At 36.3% G+C, this 19,850-nt stretch overlaps 1 protein-coding gene and 1 long non-coding RNA gene across 4 annotated transcripts in view; one reads left to right on the top strand and one right to left on the bottom strand.

Moving 5' to 3' along the window:
* Positions 1–13,125, bottom strand: part of NUP35 (nucleoporin 35) — a 31,954-nt gene extending 18,829 nt beyond the window's left edge. The window contains exons 1-4 of one of the 2 annotated variants that reach the window (XM_049887605.1): positions 13,015–13,125; positions 9,544–9,714; positions 7,303–7,430; positions 4,135–4,195 (exon numbers count right to left, since the gene is read on the bottom strand). In XM_049887605.1, the coding sequence (XP_049743562.1) occupies positions 4,135–4,195; positions 7,303–7,430; positions 9,544–9,714; positions 13,015–13,054 (400 nt within the window). In that variant the 5' untranslated portion in view covers positions 13,055–13,125. Of the gene's footprint in view, positions 1–4,134; positions 4,196–7,302; positions 7,431–9,543; positions 9,715–12,452; positions 12,886–13,014 lie in introns of those variants that run through there. The other variant, XM_049887606.1, reaches the window with a different exon arrangement.
* Positions 13,126–13,212: 87 nt separating this feature from the next.
* Positions 13,213–19,850, top strand: part of LOC126077874 (uncharacterized) — a 14,286-nt gene continuing 7,648 nt past the window's right edge. Inside the window, exons 1-3 of one of the 2 annotated variants that reach the window (XR_007517883.1) lie at positions 13,213–13,280; positions 14,368–14,450; positions 15,058–15,250. This is a non-coding gene — a long non-coding RNA (uncharacterized LOC126077874). Of the gene's footprint in view, positions 13,293–14,367; positions 14,451–15,057; positions 15,251–19,850 lie in introns of both variants that reach the window. The other variant, XR_007517884.1, reaches the window with a different exon arrangement.

Below are 19,850 nucleotides of genomic sequence, written 5' to 3'. Positions count from 1 at the left end.
ACTCCTCCTCTCAAAATCCTTAGTCATTTTTTGCCATATGAGGCAATATTTACTCTTTTGCCATATAAGGTAATATTCACAGGTTCCGAGGATTATGGCATGGACATATCTCTTTGGGGGCCACCATTCAATCCACCACAGTTTATATCCACCAATCTATTCAGTAAACAAGCATTTACCGGGGTTCCTTTGTGCCTTGCTCTGTAACAGGTAAACACTACAGATATAGAAAGAATCTCATCTTTGTTCTAAAGGAGTTCACAGTCCAGTAATGGAGAAAGAAATGAGCCAAACATAGACAGCTTTATACAGGCACATACAAGGAGCAGCTAGCCCAAAACAGAGAAAAAAAATGTCAGGTTAAAAAAGGTCACTCACAGACAAATTAGTTCTTCTTTCCCCTCTTTCTGGGACAATATCAGAATCCTGAGCTCCCTCGCATCATCAACAAAGGCAGCCAAAAAGCATTATAATCTAAAGATCACACTTATCCTGTTAACAATATGCTAACAAAAATAGGGATTCAATTTCATTAGATACAAGTGGTCTAACATTGGAGAAGAGAGTTGACAGATAAATGACAAGGTCTCAGGAGAAAACTAAGGAAAATATAAAAAGAAGGGAAAAACAGAGAAAAGTTTAAATAGTAACGGAAGAAAACTGAGGGGTGCAGATGGGGAAAAATAGGCCAAAAATATTCAACATTCTTTACCAGAGACAATAATACACCGTGGTTGAAAAGAGTTTCTGAAACTGCTTAATGCAGATTTCCCACTTTGCCATATGCACAAGGTTTTCCTGTTCCAGAAATAAGATTCTAGACATGATCTCAATTTCAGTTACAGAAATAAAAACAAACAAAATGAACAAAAAAAATCAACTCCTTATTGTGCACAGACTTTCGCATAAAATAGTACTGATGCCATCCAATGACATCTCTTTATAAAGCTTGCCAATCTCAGAAAATTTACAAATTATACAAGAAATTTTCATTTATTTAATACTAAATATAGTAGCTAAAAAAACAATAGCTCTAAGTGAAACATCTAGGTTTTCCCCCCTCAATTTTCTCAAATCAATCCCCTTCTTCCATTTCTTGCTTATTATTAGCTAGTCATGATAGGTCCCAACGCCCACCTCACTTTTTTAAAATACTTTTTTTTTTTTTTTAACTTCTGTTCCATTAAGACTTTCTCATGTAAATTCCTTAAACTCAAAGTAGAAGCAGCAGCGGCTCCCAGTGGCCAACTTATGCTAGGTGTATTTTTCCTACTATAAAAAAAATAAAAATTTTTTTTTTTTTTTTTCTATAGTTCTTATATTTTCATATGATTTCTACTCTTACAAGAACCTTGTAGAAATTACTGCAGTAGGAAAAAAAAACTTAGCATGTGATGTTTAACTTTAATCTTGTGTTCTTCTACCTGATAAGAAAATTGTAATTTGTACTTTTCAGTCAACTACGAGACCCGTGAAAGCATGAACTACGTACCTTAATGTGACGTGTTTCTGCATTTTCAATGTCTGTCTGATAACTACTTGAATCAAATAAACAACTGAATTATTATTCACGACTGTGTGTGTGACAAAGCATTACCATCTACCTATTTGTTGTGGGAGTCTACTCAGTTTAGTGTTGGTTAAGAGCCGTTCTAATTCCACTGGGACACTCCACTCCAAGTACACACGTAGCTGGAAGAATGACATGACATCCTAGATTTTTCACTATGATATATATACTCTAGAAAACCCTAGTGGCGTAGTGGTTAAGTGCTATAGCTGCTAACCAAGAGGTCAGCAGTTTAAATCCGCCAGGCGCTCCTTGCAAACTCTACCGGGCAGTTCTACTCTGTCCTATAGGGTCGCTATGAGTCAGAATCAACTCGGCAGCAGTGGGTTTTTTGGTTTGGTATATATAGTCTAAAGACGACCCCCCCTCCCCCCATTTCTGTCCTCTGGTAATTAAATCACACACGTTCAGGTATTATTGTGAAGGAACTCTGCAGATGGAATTAAGGTTACTTATCAACTGACTTTAAAATAGGGAGATGATCCTGATTATTCTAGACGGGGGGAGGGCACAGTTGGCAAAAAAACATATAACACCTGTTGTTTGCTAAATATGTGGTAATACATTTAAACTAACCAAATTAACAATTATATAAAATGTAAATGGACTAAACATGGCAGTTTAAATGTAAAAATTTTCAGAATAGATTACAAAAGCAAGATACAACTACGAGCATCATCCAGGTTCAGATTTTTTCAAGTAGTTTTTTTTTTGTGAGCTCTCACTGGCAGTGTCCTTAAAGTCCAGATTTCTAACAGCCTGTTCAAGGCAATTTAGGCTTTCTTCATCATGTGCCTCAAAATTCTTCTAGCCCTCTCCCACTGCTTGATTTCAAAACCTCTTCCACATTTTTTTCGGTATTTGTTTCAGTGCCCACTTCTCGTATCAAAATCAGTATTACTTTTCTATTACTGCATAACAGATTACCATAAATTTAGTGGCTTAAAACAACACATTTATTTCTCACAGTTTCTGTAGTCGGAAGTCCAGGCACAGCACAGGTGCTCCTTGAAAACCCTATGGGGGCAGTTCTAGTCTGTCCTATAGGGTCGCTGCGAGTCCGAATCGACTCGATGGCAGTTTCTTTTCTTTTTTTTTTTTTAACTAGCTGACCTTAAAATAAGGAGATTATCCTGGCGAGCCCCATGTGATCACAAGGGTCCTTAAAAGAGACCTCGGGAGATGTAGCTATGGGAGAATGGTCAGAGACACACAAAACTGCTAGTTTTGAAGATGGAGAAAGGGAGCCATAAGCCAAGGAATATGAACAGCCTCTAGAAGAAAAAGCCAAGAAAATATAGTCTCCTCTAGAGCCACCAGAAAGGAACGCAACCCCTCTGATACCTTGACTTTAACCCAGTGAGACCCATTTTGGACTTTTGACCTGACAAACTGTAAAATAAATCGTACTGTCTGTGGAAATTCCTTACAGCAGCAATAAAAACTAGTATAAAACAGCAAGCCCCCATCCCCATCTCCCTTCCCGGTTTAATTTTTCCTCTATAAAAAGCATTATCTTCTAACAAGCTTTAAAAAATTTATTTTTTTTGCTCATAAATGTAAATTCTATTAAATGTTTTTTAAACTGCATAAAGGCAAGGATTAACTATTTTGCTTGCTGTTTCCTAGGGCCTAGTGCATGGTTAGATGCTCAATGAACATTCAATGGGATTATAAATACATACGGTTAGTATATACAAGGATACCTGTTGGAATTCTACCTCTATACCTGTGGATGCAATCCCATTTGGGAATAGCGTTTTGTTACATTAGTGAGGTCATTTCAGCATAGAGCATGTCCTAAACCCAATCACTTTCGTGTTACAAAAAGAGCTGATTAGACCCAGAAGCAAGCAAGCATCCATGTGGGGAAGACAGATCGACAAGGAACTGAGGAACACCAGTGCTGCAGAAGTTATGATAGGGATCCTTCCCCAGAGACGACAGAAAAAGAGCCTTTCCCTGTAGTGGTGCCCTGAATTCTGACTTCTAGCCTACTAAACTGTGAGAAAATAAATTCCTTTTCTTTAAAATCATCTATTTCTGCTATTTCTGTTACAGCAGCACTAGTAAACAAAGACTGAGATGTAACAATTGTTACGCTAATGATGCTGATGATGATAAAAATATCATTAATCTTAAGGAAACGCTAGATACAATCTGTGGCTGTTCATAGTCAATGACATTAAGATATAGAGATATATATTAATATCTCTTAAAATACCTTTATTATTCAGTCTCCCAAGGAGTCCTTTTCTTCCTAATCGCAACTTTTTTTAATTACACAATTTTAAATAACTCAGAAGACACTTCAAACATCTAATTAAGTACATCTACTTTTTCAAATTCTTAACACTTTGAGTAGAATATCACATCTTATCTATATACTCAGCACAGCTTCAATATACAGAGTATTTTCCTTTCTGAAGGAAGTTACTGACATTTGAGAAAAGTCCCAAAATCTGGACTAAAAGAGAAAAGTTTTGGCAATATAACAAAGGGCTTATATTATGTCCATTCAAAGGGTAAAGAATAGTCTTTTGGTGTTAGGAGGAGTTGCTTACCTGTTCCAGGAGTAGCTGTGGTAACTCCAACAAGAGGACTCTGCAGTACTGAAATGTTTGTCTACACGAAAATAGAAGAAAGTATTAATGGTAAAAAATGCAAAGTTCTAACCATAACATAAACAAAAAGTTTTGAAGGGCTTCATTCAACAGACAACTGAATCTCCACCAGATGTTGAAAGATACCTTTCAGTAGCTTACAGTCTAAGAGTACTCCCTAACTTTAAAAAAAACAGTTGAGTACTGATAACCTAAAATATGCTAGATCTTTTAATATATAATTTACTTAATATAAGTAACAGTTGTTAAACAGACATCATTTTTAATAGGCAGTTGCATGGTATGTATTTATTTTTAGTTTGGTAATGTAAAATGGGTGACCCTGGTGGCACAGTGGTTAAGCGTTTGGCAGTTCGAATCTACCAGCCGCTCCTTGGAAACCCTACAGAGCAGTTCTACTCTGTCCTATAGGGTTGCTATGCGTTGGAATTGACTCAACGGCAACAGGTTTAATGTAAAATATTTGAAAACCATCAAGTTTATATAAGAGAAAGACAGCAGAATTTTAAACAAACACTTACAAACCATAAAATATTACAGATTCAAATCTGACTACACAACAGACTACATACTCCTCCCAGTACCAGTAGAAAATTACAAAGCAAAAAAATTACCAACGGTAATTCCTTTAAATTTAAGATTAAAGTAGTTAAATATCTTTCTACAAACAAAGACAATATTCAATCAAGAATGAGAAAGGACTCTTTCTCTAGAAGAAAATACGGATAAAGATTTTTTTACCAGATTCTGATTAAACTAAGGAAATCTAAAATTTGACTATACCTTGTAACCAGAACTGAATATCGACAGAACAGTAGGAGACATGTTAAAATTGTTTAATTCTTAATGCCAACTTCTTTCTTAGTCAGAAAGAGGTCAATTAAATCTCAGGGGGGCGTAACTAAATTAAGCTCTAATCTAGTGATAATATTCTTACCAACTTTCAAGTTAAAAGGATTCTCCATAAATTGTGACCCACGAGACTTTTAAATATTTTGAATACAGCAAAAACTAGTTGCTGTTGAGTCCACTGTGGCTCATGGTAACCCCATGTGTGCAGAATAGAACTGCATTCCATAGGGTTGTCAAACTTTTCTCCCAAGGAGTCTCTGCATAGGTTTGAACCACCAACATTCTGGCTAGTAGTCAAGCACTTAACTGTCCTACCAAGGACTTTACAGCAATAACTGTAAACTACCTTTGTTTCCATGTATCATCAAGGAATAATGAAAACTAGTATAAATTTATAAGGCAGTGGTTCTCATAACAAACATGAGATTTACTTATCAACCTTTATAAAAATATCCCAGACTAGAATATTCTGATTATTAAGTCTAGAACAAGCATTCCTTAGAAATATAATGCAAGTCACACAAGAATTTTTAAATATTCCAGTCAGCACACTGAAAATGAACAGAAGAAATTAATTTATGATAGTTTAACCTAGTATACCCAAAATATTATCCTTTCAATATATAATCAATATAAAAAATTAATGAGATAGCTTACATTCTTTTTTTCTAAGTCTTCAAATCCAGTGTGTATTCTACATTTACAGCATATCTCAGTTAGGACTAGCCATATTTCAAATGTCAACAGCCACACTTGGCTAGTGGCTACTGTGTGGGACAGGGAAGGTACATAAGTATTGGAAAGAGCAGGTAATCTGTTTAACACAATAAATTAATTTTGCTTTACCTGACAAGCAGGCCTCATATGCCAGGCATATCAAACTATAAACAGTAAATAGTCACTGAAAGATGCTTTCTAATATTCATAAGCTTGCCAACAACTATGCCAAATCTGATTTAGGAACAGGCATAAAACATTTCTCCAAGCCCAACGGTAGTAATGTCTTAATACAAAGAACTATCATTTGCACAGATACATTTTGTTTATACATTCTAAGAACAATTGTGATAGGAGAGAATGTTTGTTATCTGTAAAAGATATTAAACTTCTTACTTAAAGGAAGAACCCATATTACCTTTAACTCATAATCAAGGGTTATCACAATATTAGCACAGCATGGCTATTATGAACACTGGCTCTAGATTCAACATTGCCTGGGTTTGAAGCCTGGCTCTGCTATGTATTAGTTGCTTTACCTTTAACAAACTAAACCTTTCTGTCTTCTAGTTTCCTCATTAGTAAAGTGAAGCTCACAATACCTATACCTCACAGAATATCTGTGAGGATTAAATGAGATAATACATGAGAAGTTATAAGATCAAGGCCTGTACACAGTAAGTACTCAGTTAAGTAACAGATACTTTCTGGTCACTATCAGTCCCCTCAGAACAGAGAATCTCTAAATTGCATAATCTATAACTAAAAAAAAGAAATACTACTACTGGAACACCTACACCAAAAGTAGCAGGAACATACTAGATGATCAACTCATAAGGCAGCTTTTTCAGTAAAATAAGTAAACAGTTATCAAAGCTCTAAAAGGATACTGGTCTTATACCAATACAAACCATTCCTAAAACAAAGATCTCAAATAATTACAAAGTGCCCTGTGTATGGATAAAACCCTGAATCTGCATTTGTTCTGTCACAGAATTATGTATAAATATTCAAGATTTCTAACAACTAGAATGACAAATCAAAATCATATTCCACATGTATATTAAGTAAGTTAGGGTCACGGGAGCCCTGGGGGAACAACAGTCAGGTGCTCAGCTGATAACCGAAAGGTTGATGGCGTGTGCCCACCCAGCGGCTCCGCAGGAGAAAGACCTGGAGATCCGCTTCCATAAAGGTTACGGCCAAGAAAACCCTAGGGGCAGTTCTACTCTGTCACAGGGGCCACTATGAGTAGGAATTTACTCAAGGGCATGAAATAACAAGAGGCATGGGCAGGTGGAGAAGGCATACCTACCAAAACTACAAACTACTTGTAAGAGAAAATCTGAAGTTCTACTGCATTTTAAAGCATGGTTCATGATAAACACAATTTAAGTAGATTCTAAATAAATGTATTTAATGGTTATCCTGTGAAATACACTTACACTAAAATAGACCTTAGGAAAACACTTCAAACTGAGAATGTATAGTCACACAAAAACATGAAATTATTATAGATCATAAAGGTATATATATCACCTGTCTTCTTGACGTTAAAGGTGTTGATCCAAGTCCTGGGCTGGAAATGTCATCATATATACTTCTAACTGGTGGAGCTCCACTCTTATCTTTATGAGCTGGTACAACTGGTTGTGGTGGTGACCCACCTAAATGTACAAAAAACACAATCAGGTGGGAAAACAAAGGAATCTTCTATCACTTCTGATAGCTTTTTTAAATTTATATATTTAATACATTGACTTAAACACTAGTCTCCTGGTGCTTCTCTAACTTCAATCACCTAGAGACACTGTTAAAATTGAGTTTCTGATTTTAACAGTCTGGGGTGGCTTTGGTTTTTTTTGGGGGGGGGGTTGGGCCTGAGATTATGCATTTCTACCAAGCCTCAAGTGATGCCAATGCCATTGTTCCACAGACTGCACTTTGAGTAAAAGGTTCCAGAGTAAGTAATTAAGATAAACTATTCATTTTTAGAAAACACATAACCTTTGCTTTCTCTACAAGATGTTTTGCACACTTCGAAAAAAAAGTTTGATCCTATTTCTCACGTGAAAGTAGATATTAAAGTTTATGTACAATTGAATGAATTTAATAATCCTCTAATGTAGAATTTGACTGTCAAGATTAAACAGATTCGTGTTTCTCACAATAGAAACATATTTACATACATAATAAAGATATGAAAAAAGACCAACTTTTTGTGACATAAAGATATCTTTATAAGTAGAAACTCAGCAATGTCAAACATTAGAGCAGTCCAGGCCCTCTGTAAAACAAATGTCTGATCTAGGAAGTACACCATACGTAAGTTATTTAGATTTAGAGCACATGCAATGGAACAAGACTAACCTGGACTTTAACCCCCTACTCTATCACTTACTAAGTGAGCTTCGGTAAGGTCTTTATCAAATTTAGCCTGTTTCCTCTTTTGAAAAATGGGGATATTACTACCCCCTGGTGGTGCAGTGGTTAAAGCACTCACTGCTAACTTAAAGGTCAGCAGTTTGAACCCACCAGCCACTCCGCAGGAGAAATATGTGGCAGTCAGCTTCCATAAAGATTACAATCTTGGAAACCCTACGGAGCAGTTCTACTCTGTCCTATAGGGTCGCTACAAGTCTGCATCAACTCAACAGCAATGAGTTTGGTTTTGGGTTGACTACAGGTTGGTTAAACAAAAAACTGAAAATAACAAATATAAAATGCTTAGCATACTGCCTGGCTCATAAGTGCTCAATATATGTTAGCTATGACCATAAAATAATAAGAGCCAAATATAAGAAAAAAAGGCTGTCCAGAAAATAATGTTCTCAACTAAATTACCTCAAATATAATTTATGATAATTCTCCCTTATCAATCCTTAAAAAATGATAACAAACCACTTTAAACCAAGTAATACTTTAAGGGCAATTAAAGTCAGAAGGGTTTCCACTTAAAAATTTATGAAAAGAATACTAGTTTACAACTGGAATTCAACTATTTTTGTAGCTAGTTCTCACTATTCATAGTACTTCTTTGCTAAAGGAGTCCTGTAACAGAAACATGTTGTACTTAGGTAACAATATTTTGTGCTGACAATTGTAAATTCTGGTTAAAAGCTTCCCATGTTGTGCAGATAAGTCATTTCACTAAACACACTGTGAGACTATATCTAGAAAGCAAAGTCATACATATAAATTCTAAAATCACACTTCTTTTCACTGAGTATTTGCTATTCTTATAATTTAAAAGTAATTAACCAATAGGGTTACAGGGTAGATAGGTAGTCAAACCAAAACCAAACTCATTGCTGTTGAGTTGATGCAGACTCATATTGAAGATAAATGACCATATTTCATCAATTCTCATATTGAAGTTAAATGACCATATTTCATCAATTCTAAGGGGCACTCCCCCTTGCAGACTTTCAACATCTCTGAAATAGGAATACATTTTACAAATAATGGCGTCTTAGCAGTGTGTCATATTTAGTATTTTTACTTCTCAGTGGTACATAAAATGGTGAGTTTTAAAATCCATGACATCGTAGATTGGATAAAATTTAGTTAGTATATTTTTAATCAGTAGTTCTTGGAATCACAGTAGCTTATACTACTTACACCTCTATTTCTAAAACCTTAAAACCAAAGTTAGAGACCTTGCTTTATGTAATTAATAAATGTTTTGAGAAAAGTGAATCTGCACCATTTTGTTTTTTTAAATTCTAGTACTTGTATTAATATTATTATAAAACTATTTTAAGCAATTATAAAACCTACCTGCAAGTAAAGGTGATCTCATTTCCATTACTCCTACCGAAGGGCCACTAATTGCTCGAGGTTGTGGAGTCACTGGAGCTGGCAAATCCCCCATTAAAAATCCAGGTAAAAACTGAGCGTTAACTCCTGGCTTTGGAGAGGTAGGTGAACCCAGCATCATTGGTTCAGATCCTAAATGAATCCAAAAAATAATAGTAATAATTAAAGACTTTTCTGTTACAACAGCTAACAAAAAATACAACTAGCATAAATAATTTTTAATAATTTAATCAAAGTTGTTAAATATTACAGAACCATACTTGAATTTATTTTAAAAACCAATAAAAGTTATTTCTAGAAAAATGTAGAAGTTACCTTGTATTGCAAGTTATCTTGTATTAACAACAGCAATATTTAACAACTGTTTTGTATGTACATTATTTCACAGCTTTAAGAATCAGAGCTTATTTTTAAATTAAAAAAATATCTTTTTTAAAAAAAATACCTAATATAAACAGACTAACTTTCCATTTCTGGGTCAGCTTCTACCACGAATGAACTAAAAACAAGGATGGGGTTAGTTGTTTTTACAGTCTTACCAAATCAGACACAAGAGCAGTAAATCATTTTTACAATAAAAGTGTAGTCACACATATATAGATTAAAAAATTAAAAAATAGTGATGACTGGTATCCTAACTCAGAAACATATTAGAAAGTACATTGTTTGGATCATTCCTTAACATCTGAGTTTTACAAGTTAGGAATATTGAATAAAAGTCTACCTACTATAAAATCAATTTAAAAAGAGAACTGATACCTCACAATTATCGGTTCAAAATTAATTTTCACAACTTACAGAGTATGTATTATTATCCCCATTATAAAGATGAGGAAAGTAAAATTAATTTTAGTTTCAGTAAAAAACAGCACAGTACAGAAAACATAGGCTCTGGAGTCAACCTGGACTCAAGCTCTCTCAACAAAATGATTACATTCATAGTACCCACTCACAGAGCTGTTACTAGAATTGAAATGAGACAGCTCATCAAGCACCTGACATACCGTAAGTACTCAACAAATATTATTCTTATTTTTTCAGTATCTCATAATAGCAAAAACTAAGTGATTAATCTACAAATGTGGAATTTGGCATTTCTGTATGAAAATTTGGTTTTTCAATAGGGACAAGCCTGAATGAGATCTGTGGCACTCAAACAGGTCAAATGTTTTATATGCTATTTATATACTTCTTATAAACCATTCCTTAACTTCTAAACAGCTTCAAAAATTTGCTTCTGGCTATCTAAAAGCTTTCAATCATTTATGCTCTTTTATCTCTCATCATAGACCTAGATATTAACAACGCAAGTGTATAAAAGAGGAAAAAGGCAACGTAATTCAGGAAAAGAATAAAGCAAATACTGAAGTAAGGTGTGAGTAACCGTAATTAAAAAAAAATTTTTTTAACATTGTAAATATTCTGAAGTGCTAGTTGCTATGTTACTGTTCATATTTCTAAAGAACATACACTAAAATCAAACCAAAAGTATAAGCAAAAGCAATGTTCAGATGATACTTAGGCTTTTTTTTTTTTTTTTAATTCTAAACATATAATTAGAAAACTACAGCAATAAACAAAGTTTTAGGTAACATCACCAACTAACTTCATTCCTTCATCCCTCAAAAGAAAAAAGGGGGGGGGCAAATACAAGAACTAAGTCAAGAAAAGTTAGATGTATCTGGATACATATTGTGATACTGCAGAAAGCACGAGAGTCAAGAGGACAAAACAGGTTCTTAATCCTGGCCCTGTAACTAGCCACCCCTCAAGGCTGAATTCCCCTGAAAGAGAAAGCTTAATCCATTTCTAAGAATCCTCCATGTCTTAAACTCTATTTCACAGCCTGTGCTCCTAAATGATAAGTACCAGGTATTAACTCTAGCAGTCTGTTGAACTGCTAAAACTAAGGAAAGTAAACACTTGGTTTTAATATACCATTAAACCAAAAAAAAACCAAACCCGTTACCATGGTGTCAATACCGACTCATCCTGACCCTACAGGACAGAGTAGAACTGCCCCATAGAGTTTCCAAGGAACAACTGGTGGATTCGAACTGCCCAACTTTTGGTTTGTAGCCATACTGGCTCTTAAACACTGTGCCACCACAGCTTTGCTAGGAAAATGTTTATACCGCGCCTAAAATACCTGCAATATGTGGACTTAAAGAATTAAAGTCAGCTATGTCAGGTTTCTACCCAGGCAATAAACACGGACAGGTTTTATTGACATTTGTAACCTAAGCAAATAAGCACTGCAAAATATTTTTGTTGAAAAGAAAAAGGTAACTTGTAATGAATTATCTTCTGATCTCTCAAACACATAAAAAATACTTAACATCTGTACATAAGTTTAAATGTTGCAGAGTACCTGTATTATTGAAGTTATGCATTTCGTTTTTACAAGACTAGTATAAAATAGTTCCTTACTCTATTCTCGAAACAAACGTATTTTGCGCAAACTTATGACAACCATTACAAGCACTTCAAATCTAAACAACTCATTCCACAAGATACGTGTTGCGCTTGCTCTTTTCCAAACTCAAAAAGCTATACCGATTTTCAAGCAAGTCTCTGTGATATACGTGGTTTATTTCCTGTTCTAAAATTTTAAACGGTTCTTGTCCGACAACTCAGCAGACAAAAAGGGAATCGACAACCTGTTAATTTGGTAGGTTTTTCTCAACGAAGACACATTTCAACAAAGCTCGCAATAAATAATGTGGATGGATCAGGAACTTCACATCGTGATTACTGGAAAAGACTACAATAGTAAGAGTCAAAATGAAAAAAAAAAATGAAGGCGGGAAAAATCGTGGCAACTCCCGGCTTACTACTACTAATACCAATATTTCAAAAATTACCATCACCTGATTGGTTAAATGTCGCACGATTCATGGTTCCATTAATAAGATTCCTTTTGCAAAGCCCAGAATACTCCTCCAATTAAACAGGTGAGAGAAAGAATCAAAACAGGAAGCAGAAGCCTAGGTGAACAAGGAGTAGTCTACCCTAACCACGCATTCCAGGGCACCGCCCACCCACGTGTATGTGGGTCAGCACCGTTCCCCGACACTTCCGGGAATCCGGAAACCCAGAAGTGCGCCTTGGGTGCGGGGCCAGACTCAAGCATGAACCAGTCTGGTGCTACAGGCGTGTAGGGGCACAAAACCCGCTCAGTCACCAACCGACTGCTGTTTCCTCACGCTCCCCAGCGTCTGCAGCCGCCCAGAACCGCCCTGGCAGTGGCAGGGTGGCACTGCCTCGAGCAGCGGGCCAGCTAGAAACTTGGGGGACCCAGGAGCATCCACTCCGCGATTGAGGCTAGCAGAGGAGAGCCTGAAGGCTACTGCCTTTCTGTCTTGCTAGCCCACTTTCAAGGCCTGCGGAGTAGATCGTAGCGCCAGAGATGAAAAGCAGTTTTTCACTCACCCAGTGTGGGTGCCTGGGGATCCATAGCAAAGGCTGCCATCGCGGCGGCAACTACACTAAACCTGGAACGCTCCCGATTTTCAAAAATGGCGGAAACTCTCCTTAGGGGTAGGGACGTACTATTTGATGGGGAGCGTAACTTCCGGGCATGCGCTGTATGTTTTAGTAGGGGGCCTCAGCGGCGCCATTTTAGAATCGGGCAAATGTCCTTGCGCAGTCTCCGCATAGCCGAGGAAAGAATTTCCAAGGGAAAATGGTGAACTAACGTGAGAAGCGTGGTACTGGGAATGCTTTTGCTCACGCTTTCAGCCTCTTGCTTTGCGGGTGTTCTAGTTCCCCGAAGCAGAAATTCTTTTATTCACTGTTCCATAAGAAAAAGCCTTTTTTTTTTTTTTTCCATAATTAGCATGAGTTTATTTAGTGCTCTGTAACATCTCAGCCTTTCCCAGTAATGCGTGGGGCATTTGACTTGGTGAAACTGCGTATTTGGAATGTCTGTATCTGGGCTTAGGCAACATGCTCAAAGCATACTTTTTATCGTCTCTATGAGTTTTTGTTTTTAATATTCCATAATATATATTATTTTATTATATTAAAGCATTGACTCATATACTTTTATTACAATAAACACCCGTGAACCCACCACACGGAGAAACCCGTTTGCACCTTCTTGTCTCATCCTCTACCGTCCCCCTCCCCGGACTTCGCTACTTTTCTCTGGAGTACTTGTATAGAGCTCTGTCTTTCTCACACACACACACATTCGACATGCAAAAAGCAAAAACCAAACCCAGTGCCGTCGAGTCGATTCCGACTCAACGACCCTATAGTGTGTGTCTAGAAATACGCTTAGTTTTGCTCCGTAATATTTTGGGATGCTCTCTGGTCCTCACCAGACTCATGCTCCTCAAAATCCTCACATATTCTCCTTTGCCACTTCGTCAGAAACTTCCAAAAATCCCAATCCAGGAAGAGTTTTGTAATTGGAGACAGGCAGTAACAATTAGTAATAAGTGGCAGATTCTCAGAAATCAAATATAATCACAGATGGAATGGACTTTTTTAAAACGTGCCTCATAAAAAGCGTAATACCAAAACAATCTTTCCTTTCTAGAGGAGGCAGCAGAGTTTGTTTGCAAAACTAATTGACAGAAATAAAAACTGATAGCATCCAGTGCTGTCATGGTTAGTCAAAGTGGCACTTTTCAAAGCTGTCCATGAGGATAATTTGTAAAGATATAGTAAATATTTTAAAATACTTCTTTTCTTTGACCCAATGCATTAGTTTTGTCTAACGTAACAAATTACTATAAACTTGACGGCTTTAAATAACACAAATTTATTCTCTTACAGTTCTGGAGGGCAGAAGTTTGAAACGAATTTTAAAGGGCTATAATCGATGTGTGGACAAGACTGGTTTCTTCTGGTGGCTCCAGGTAAGGAATCTGTTTCCTTGCCTTTCCTAGCCTCTAGAGGGATCTTGGAGCCCTGAAAGCATATTGGTTAAAGAGCTTGGCTGCTAACCAAAAGGTCAGCAGTTTGAATTGACCAGCATATCCTTGGAAACCCTATGGGAGCAGCTCTACTCTGTCCTATTGGGTGTTTTTTTGTTTTTTGTTTTGGTTTAGAAGCATCCTGTATTCTTTGGCTTGTGGCCCCTTCCTCCATCTTAAAGACAGTAGTGCAGCATTTTTTTTTCTCTGTTTCCTTCTGTTTCTGTCATATGACCTTCTTCTGCAGTAAAATCTTCCTCTTCCCCCGTCTTATAAAAACATTTGTGATTACATTCAGAGCCCACCCAGATAATCTAAGATAATATCCCCATTTCAAAATCCAGGAAAAGTGACAATGTTCATAATCACATCTGCAAAGTCCCTTTTGCCATATAAAGTCTTATTTACAAGTTACAGAGATTAGGATGTATATATCTTTGCGGGCCACTATTCAACCGACCCCACCTACCAATCTACTTTTTAGAATTAACATACAGCTGTCTAGCACAAGGAAGACAAAAAAAAACTATATGTGTGTGTGTTTACATAGGAGCCATGATGGCACAGTGGTTAAGTGCTCGGCTGCTAACCCAAAGGTCTGCAGTTTGAACTCGCCAGCCGCTCCATGGGCGAAAGATGTGGCAGTCTGCTCCCAGAAAGGTTACAGCCTTGAAAACCCTATGGAACATTTCTACGCTATACTACGGGGTCACTATGAGTTGGAATCTGCTCAACAGCAACAGGTTTGTTTTGGGTGTATGTGTGTACGTGTATGTGCCTGCATGGTTGCATGTATGTGTGTGTATTGACCTAAAAAGATATCCATGAATGCTATAATGAAGCAATTTGAAAATCAATATATATAGCATCATTTCATTTTTATTTAGCAAAAAAAAAAAGTGTTTTGGGTACAAACACATGAACATATATAGAGGGAGAGATGCTTGTTTAAATAAAGAGTTGAAAAAGATTTACATCAAACTGTTAACAGGAAAGATGGAGTGGGAGACAGAGTTGTAAACTGGTTTGTAAGTTAGTTTACACAGGGCCTTTCCTTTATTTTATATAATTTTTTTAGTGGTTGATTACACGTGTTATTTACTATTTTCTTTTTCACATTAAAAGTTTTTCTTTTTTTTTTCTTTTCAGAAAGTAAGTCATTTCCCTTTCCTCACTTGCATTTCCATCTTCTACCCTCTTAACGGGCTATTTGCTATCAGGCTACACAGACGCCCAGTTTGCCCTATCTTAAAATCATCCCTAGACCTTCTTCCTCCTTCTAGCTATCATGCCCTGTTTTTTCTCACATTTCCTTTTTTCAAGATCTCAAAAAAAGAGTCTGTAGATTTTAGTAGGTGATCTGTTTCCCTATCTGCACCAGATCTTGTTTTTTAATTCATTACACCCTGGCACTTGTGTAAATCCTTTTCTGAAATGAGACTACCTACCTCAACTATTTTTCTTCCAATTTCCAAATCCGGCCTGTCTTCTTGACATCTGCAGCATTTAAAATCTTTGAAAAAAAAAAATGTTTTCCTAAAAACAATGTTTTCTATGTTTTCGGTGATGCTACACTGTCCTTTTTATTACTCTCTCCTCCTTCCCTGGCTTTTCCAAAACTGATTCCATTTCTTTCTAATCTTGAAATATTACTGGTAGTCAATCATTTCTTTCCATAGCTCCTGACAAATTATCTCTGCAACTCATTTGCTACGACATACTTGTTTTGTAAGTATTTTCTCAAAGGCAGGGACCGTAACTTTTTCTTTTCTGTATTTCCACCACTTTTCAATAAATGTATGTTAAAAAAAGAGTTAGCAAATTAATGACAAGCTCTAAGAAAATAAACACTGAAAGAAGGGTAATTATCTGATATAATGTATTTGATGCAATTTTGTGCGTTTCCAAATTTTTTAAATCATGAAAACATGATTAATTAGAAGTTCTTATTATTTATAGACACATGGAAGTATTTCTATTATAAAATGAAGAACTGTTTGTAGTTCAATTTTTTTTTTTTTTTTTTGTCCAAATGAGATTTTCATAACTTGGATTATCTTGAATGGACCCATTGCCATCAAATTGATTCTAACTCATAGTCACCATATAGGACAGAGTAGAACTGCCCCATAGGGTTTAAAGGAGTGGCTTGTGGATTTGAACTGCCTACCTTTGGTTAGCAGCGGAGCTCTTAACTACTGTGCCACTAGGGCTCCTATCTTAAATAAGAAACACTTACATGGAACAATTTTACTTTTTTATATTCTTATTAAACTACAATCTTTAGAAATATTGCATGTTCATCACATTTTTCTTTACATAAATTTCATTATTTTAATTATAGCACCTGCCTTCCTACTTTCTATTCTGAACATATTAAATAAAATATTGCGTAAAGCAGAAAATCTATTCCCTATTTCTATTCTGGGTTTGTGGTTCCCTCAGTGCCCCTCTCCTGGAATGTAAGATTTCATCAAAGTGCTGTATTTGTAGGCCAGTGGTGGTGCAATGCTTAAGGTGGTTGGCTACTAAACAAAAGGCCAAGTGGTTCAAGCCCACCAGCGGATCCCTGAGAGAAAGATGTGACAGTCTGTTTCCATAAAGGTTACAGCCTTGGAAACGCTGTGGGGCAGTTCTACTCTGTCGTATAGGATTGCTATGAATCAGAATTTACTTGAAGGCAGTGGGTTTTTTTGGTTTTCAAACTTTCTTCAAGGTACTGTGCAGATGATTCGTACATACACAGAGCTCTGATTGTTAAAAAGGGAGAGAGTTCAAGCTCCACCACTTGAGGGGTCTTGCCTCCTAAACTGTCCTCTCCCTATCACACCCCCAGGTAGGTGAAACACTTGCGTAGAATACCTAGGGCTACAGGAGGCTCAACCTGAAAATTCGTTGCTGTATATATTTCAACTTTCTTCGAAACTCAAAAGAAATTTTTAAAAGGTTGGAAATATGTGATATCTCAAAATTTATTCATTTTCAATATATCTGATACATCCAAAGCCAAACTACTGTGTCATATATAATCCCATGGATTGAAATGTGTTCCTCTAAAATGTGTGTCAACTTGGCTAGGTCATGATTCCCAATATTGGGATTGTCCACCATTTTGTCATCTGATGTGATTTTCGTAAGTGTTGTAAACCCTACCTCTATGATGTTAATGAGGCAGGATTAGAGGCAGTTATGCTAATGAGGCAGGCCTCAATCTACAACATTGGGTTGTGTTTTAAGCCAATCTCTTTTGAGACATAAAAGGGAGGACCAAGCAGAGAGAATGGGGACCTCATACCACCAAGAAACAAGAGCCAGGAGGACAGTGTGTCCTTTGGACCCCTGTGCTGAGAAGCTCCTGGACCCAGGAAGACTGATGACAAGGACCTTCCCTCAGAGCCCACAGAAAGAGAAAGCCTTCCCCTGGAGCTGGCACCCTGAATTCAGACTTCTAGCCTCCTAGACCGTGAGAGAATGAATTTCTCTTTGTTAAAGCCATCCACTTGTGGTATTTCTGTTATTGCAACGCTAAATGACTAAGACATATACTCATCAACTTAAGTATAAAATATAAATTCAACATGTTGCTCCTACAAGTCCACAGTCAGTCTATTCTACAAAATACAAAGAATATTTAAAAATTGAAGTGAAGAGAAAAAGATATCCACCTTCAGTGAGACTTTAGTAATAGGATGGAGTTTGTCATCTTCGGAAAGAGAGCAAAGGGAGGGTGTCTTATGACTTCTGTTCTCATCGTCTCAGCCTCTGGCAGCTGGTGTAGCCACGGGCTGTTAGTTCACCTAGACTGTGATGTCACCTAGAACTCACAGAGGAACCATGACTTCATATGGCCCTGAGGACAAGTGATCTCCAAAAGAGTTTTAAGTGTTTAAGATGTAGAGATCACCATCAGAAAAAATACAGACCCATTGGGTGTTATTTGTATTATCTGACACCTCTATAAATAATTGTGGGCAAAATCATGTCTTTATAAATTTTAAAATAAACAATTGCATGTGGACATTTATGCATTTTTTTGTCATCATTTCATTGCAGTAAACAACTGGCAGAAAGGGGGCAGCCAAACATCAAAAGAAACATCAGTTTAGCTGACTCTTGGATTGTTTTTTAATCAATTTAATGGTTTCTTTTCATCTGCTAGAAGCGAAAAATCAACATCAAAGCTTACAGAGATTTCAACTGTAATGTTATTTCCTGATCTATTTGACTATCACATAGGTTTAATCAGATATTTGAAAGCCTGCAGAAATTTATAGCAGGTGAGATTGACAGCTTTGAAAAACAATGGGATTTATTTTAGAAAGATCTGTGATTTGCCTTAAAAATAAGCTGACGGGGAGTGGTGATGGCTGGGAGTGTTTTAAAGCAAGCAAAGCCACGACGAGTTGAAAATATTTGATGGGTAATTCATTATGCTATTCCCCATAATTTTATGTATGTTTGAGTTTTTCCTAAGAATTTTTTTTAAAAAAATCGGTAAGCCTACATTCTAGAGTGTTCAAAAGTCATACATTTTTTCTCATGGGAAAAATGATAGTGAAAAATCAATAAAAAATCAACTCTTTCCTAATTTGATAATATCTTCATTTAGAGAAGTAGAATTTTGTTGAGGATAACCCTGGGTACATACCTTGACTTAAGCACCTAAAAGTTATGTGAGTGCATGGGGTTGGGGGTGGCACCAGATTATGTCTGAATGTACTCATAGTTAAAATATTTAGCAGTTTAATCTGAGAGAAATTCAGCATATTCTCTTGACTTAAAGTACTAGGATGGTCCCTTAAATTTCTGTGGCCAATATATCCATGCTGTTGTGTGCCAGTGAGTTGATTCTGACTCATAGTGACCCTATAGGATGGAGTAGAACTGCTCCATAGAGTTTCCAAGGAGCAGCCGGTGGATTCAAACTGCCAAGATCTTGATTAGCAGCCAAGCTCTTAACCACTTTGCCAAGGAGGCTCCAATATATCCATAGTAATGCCAATTAACCGATCTTTTATTTCTTGAAGTAGCTACAGTAAAAAAATCTCCACAGACCTAAAATAACTTATACTCTAAAATACATAATTTTGTGTTTGGCCACGGATTTTTAACCAAAAATTTGACAGCAAATGAATGTTAAATCTTTTAAAACAAATAGCCTCAAAGAAATAAAGACATTAACAGGATGAAATATTATATTCTTTATTATATTTAATAAAACATATCAGCACCTAGAAATAATACAAGGTACATTATAAATATTTATACAAGATAAATAAGTCAAAGCCTTATCTGAGATAGAAAAGTTTAACTATAAATTATTTTTAGACATATACTAATAGA

Source organism: Elephas maximus, chromosome 6 (assembly GCF_024166365.1).
Source record: "Elephas maximus indicus isolate mEleMax1 chromosome 6, mEleMax1 primary haplotype, whole genome shotgun sequence".
Classification (NCBI taxonomy): domain Eukaryota; kingdom Metazoa; phylum Chordata; class Mammalia; order Proboscidea; family Elephantidae; genus Elephas; species Elephas maximus.
Note: the sequence above shows the minus strand (reverse complement) of the source record. Positions and strands in the feature narration are given on the sequence as shown.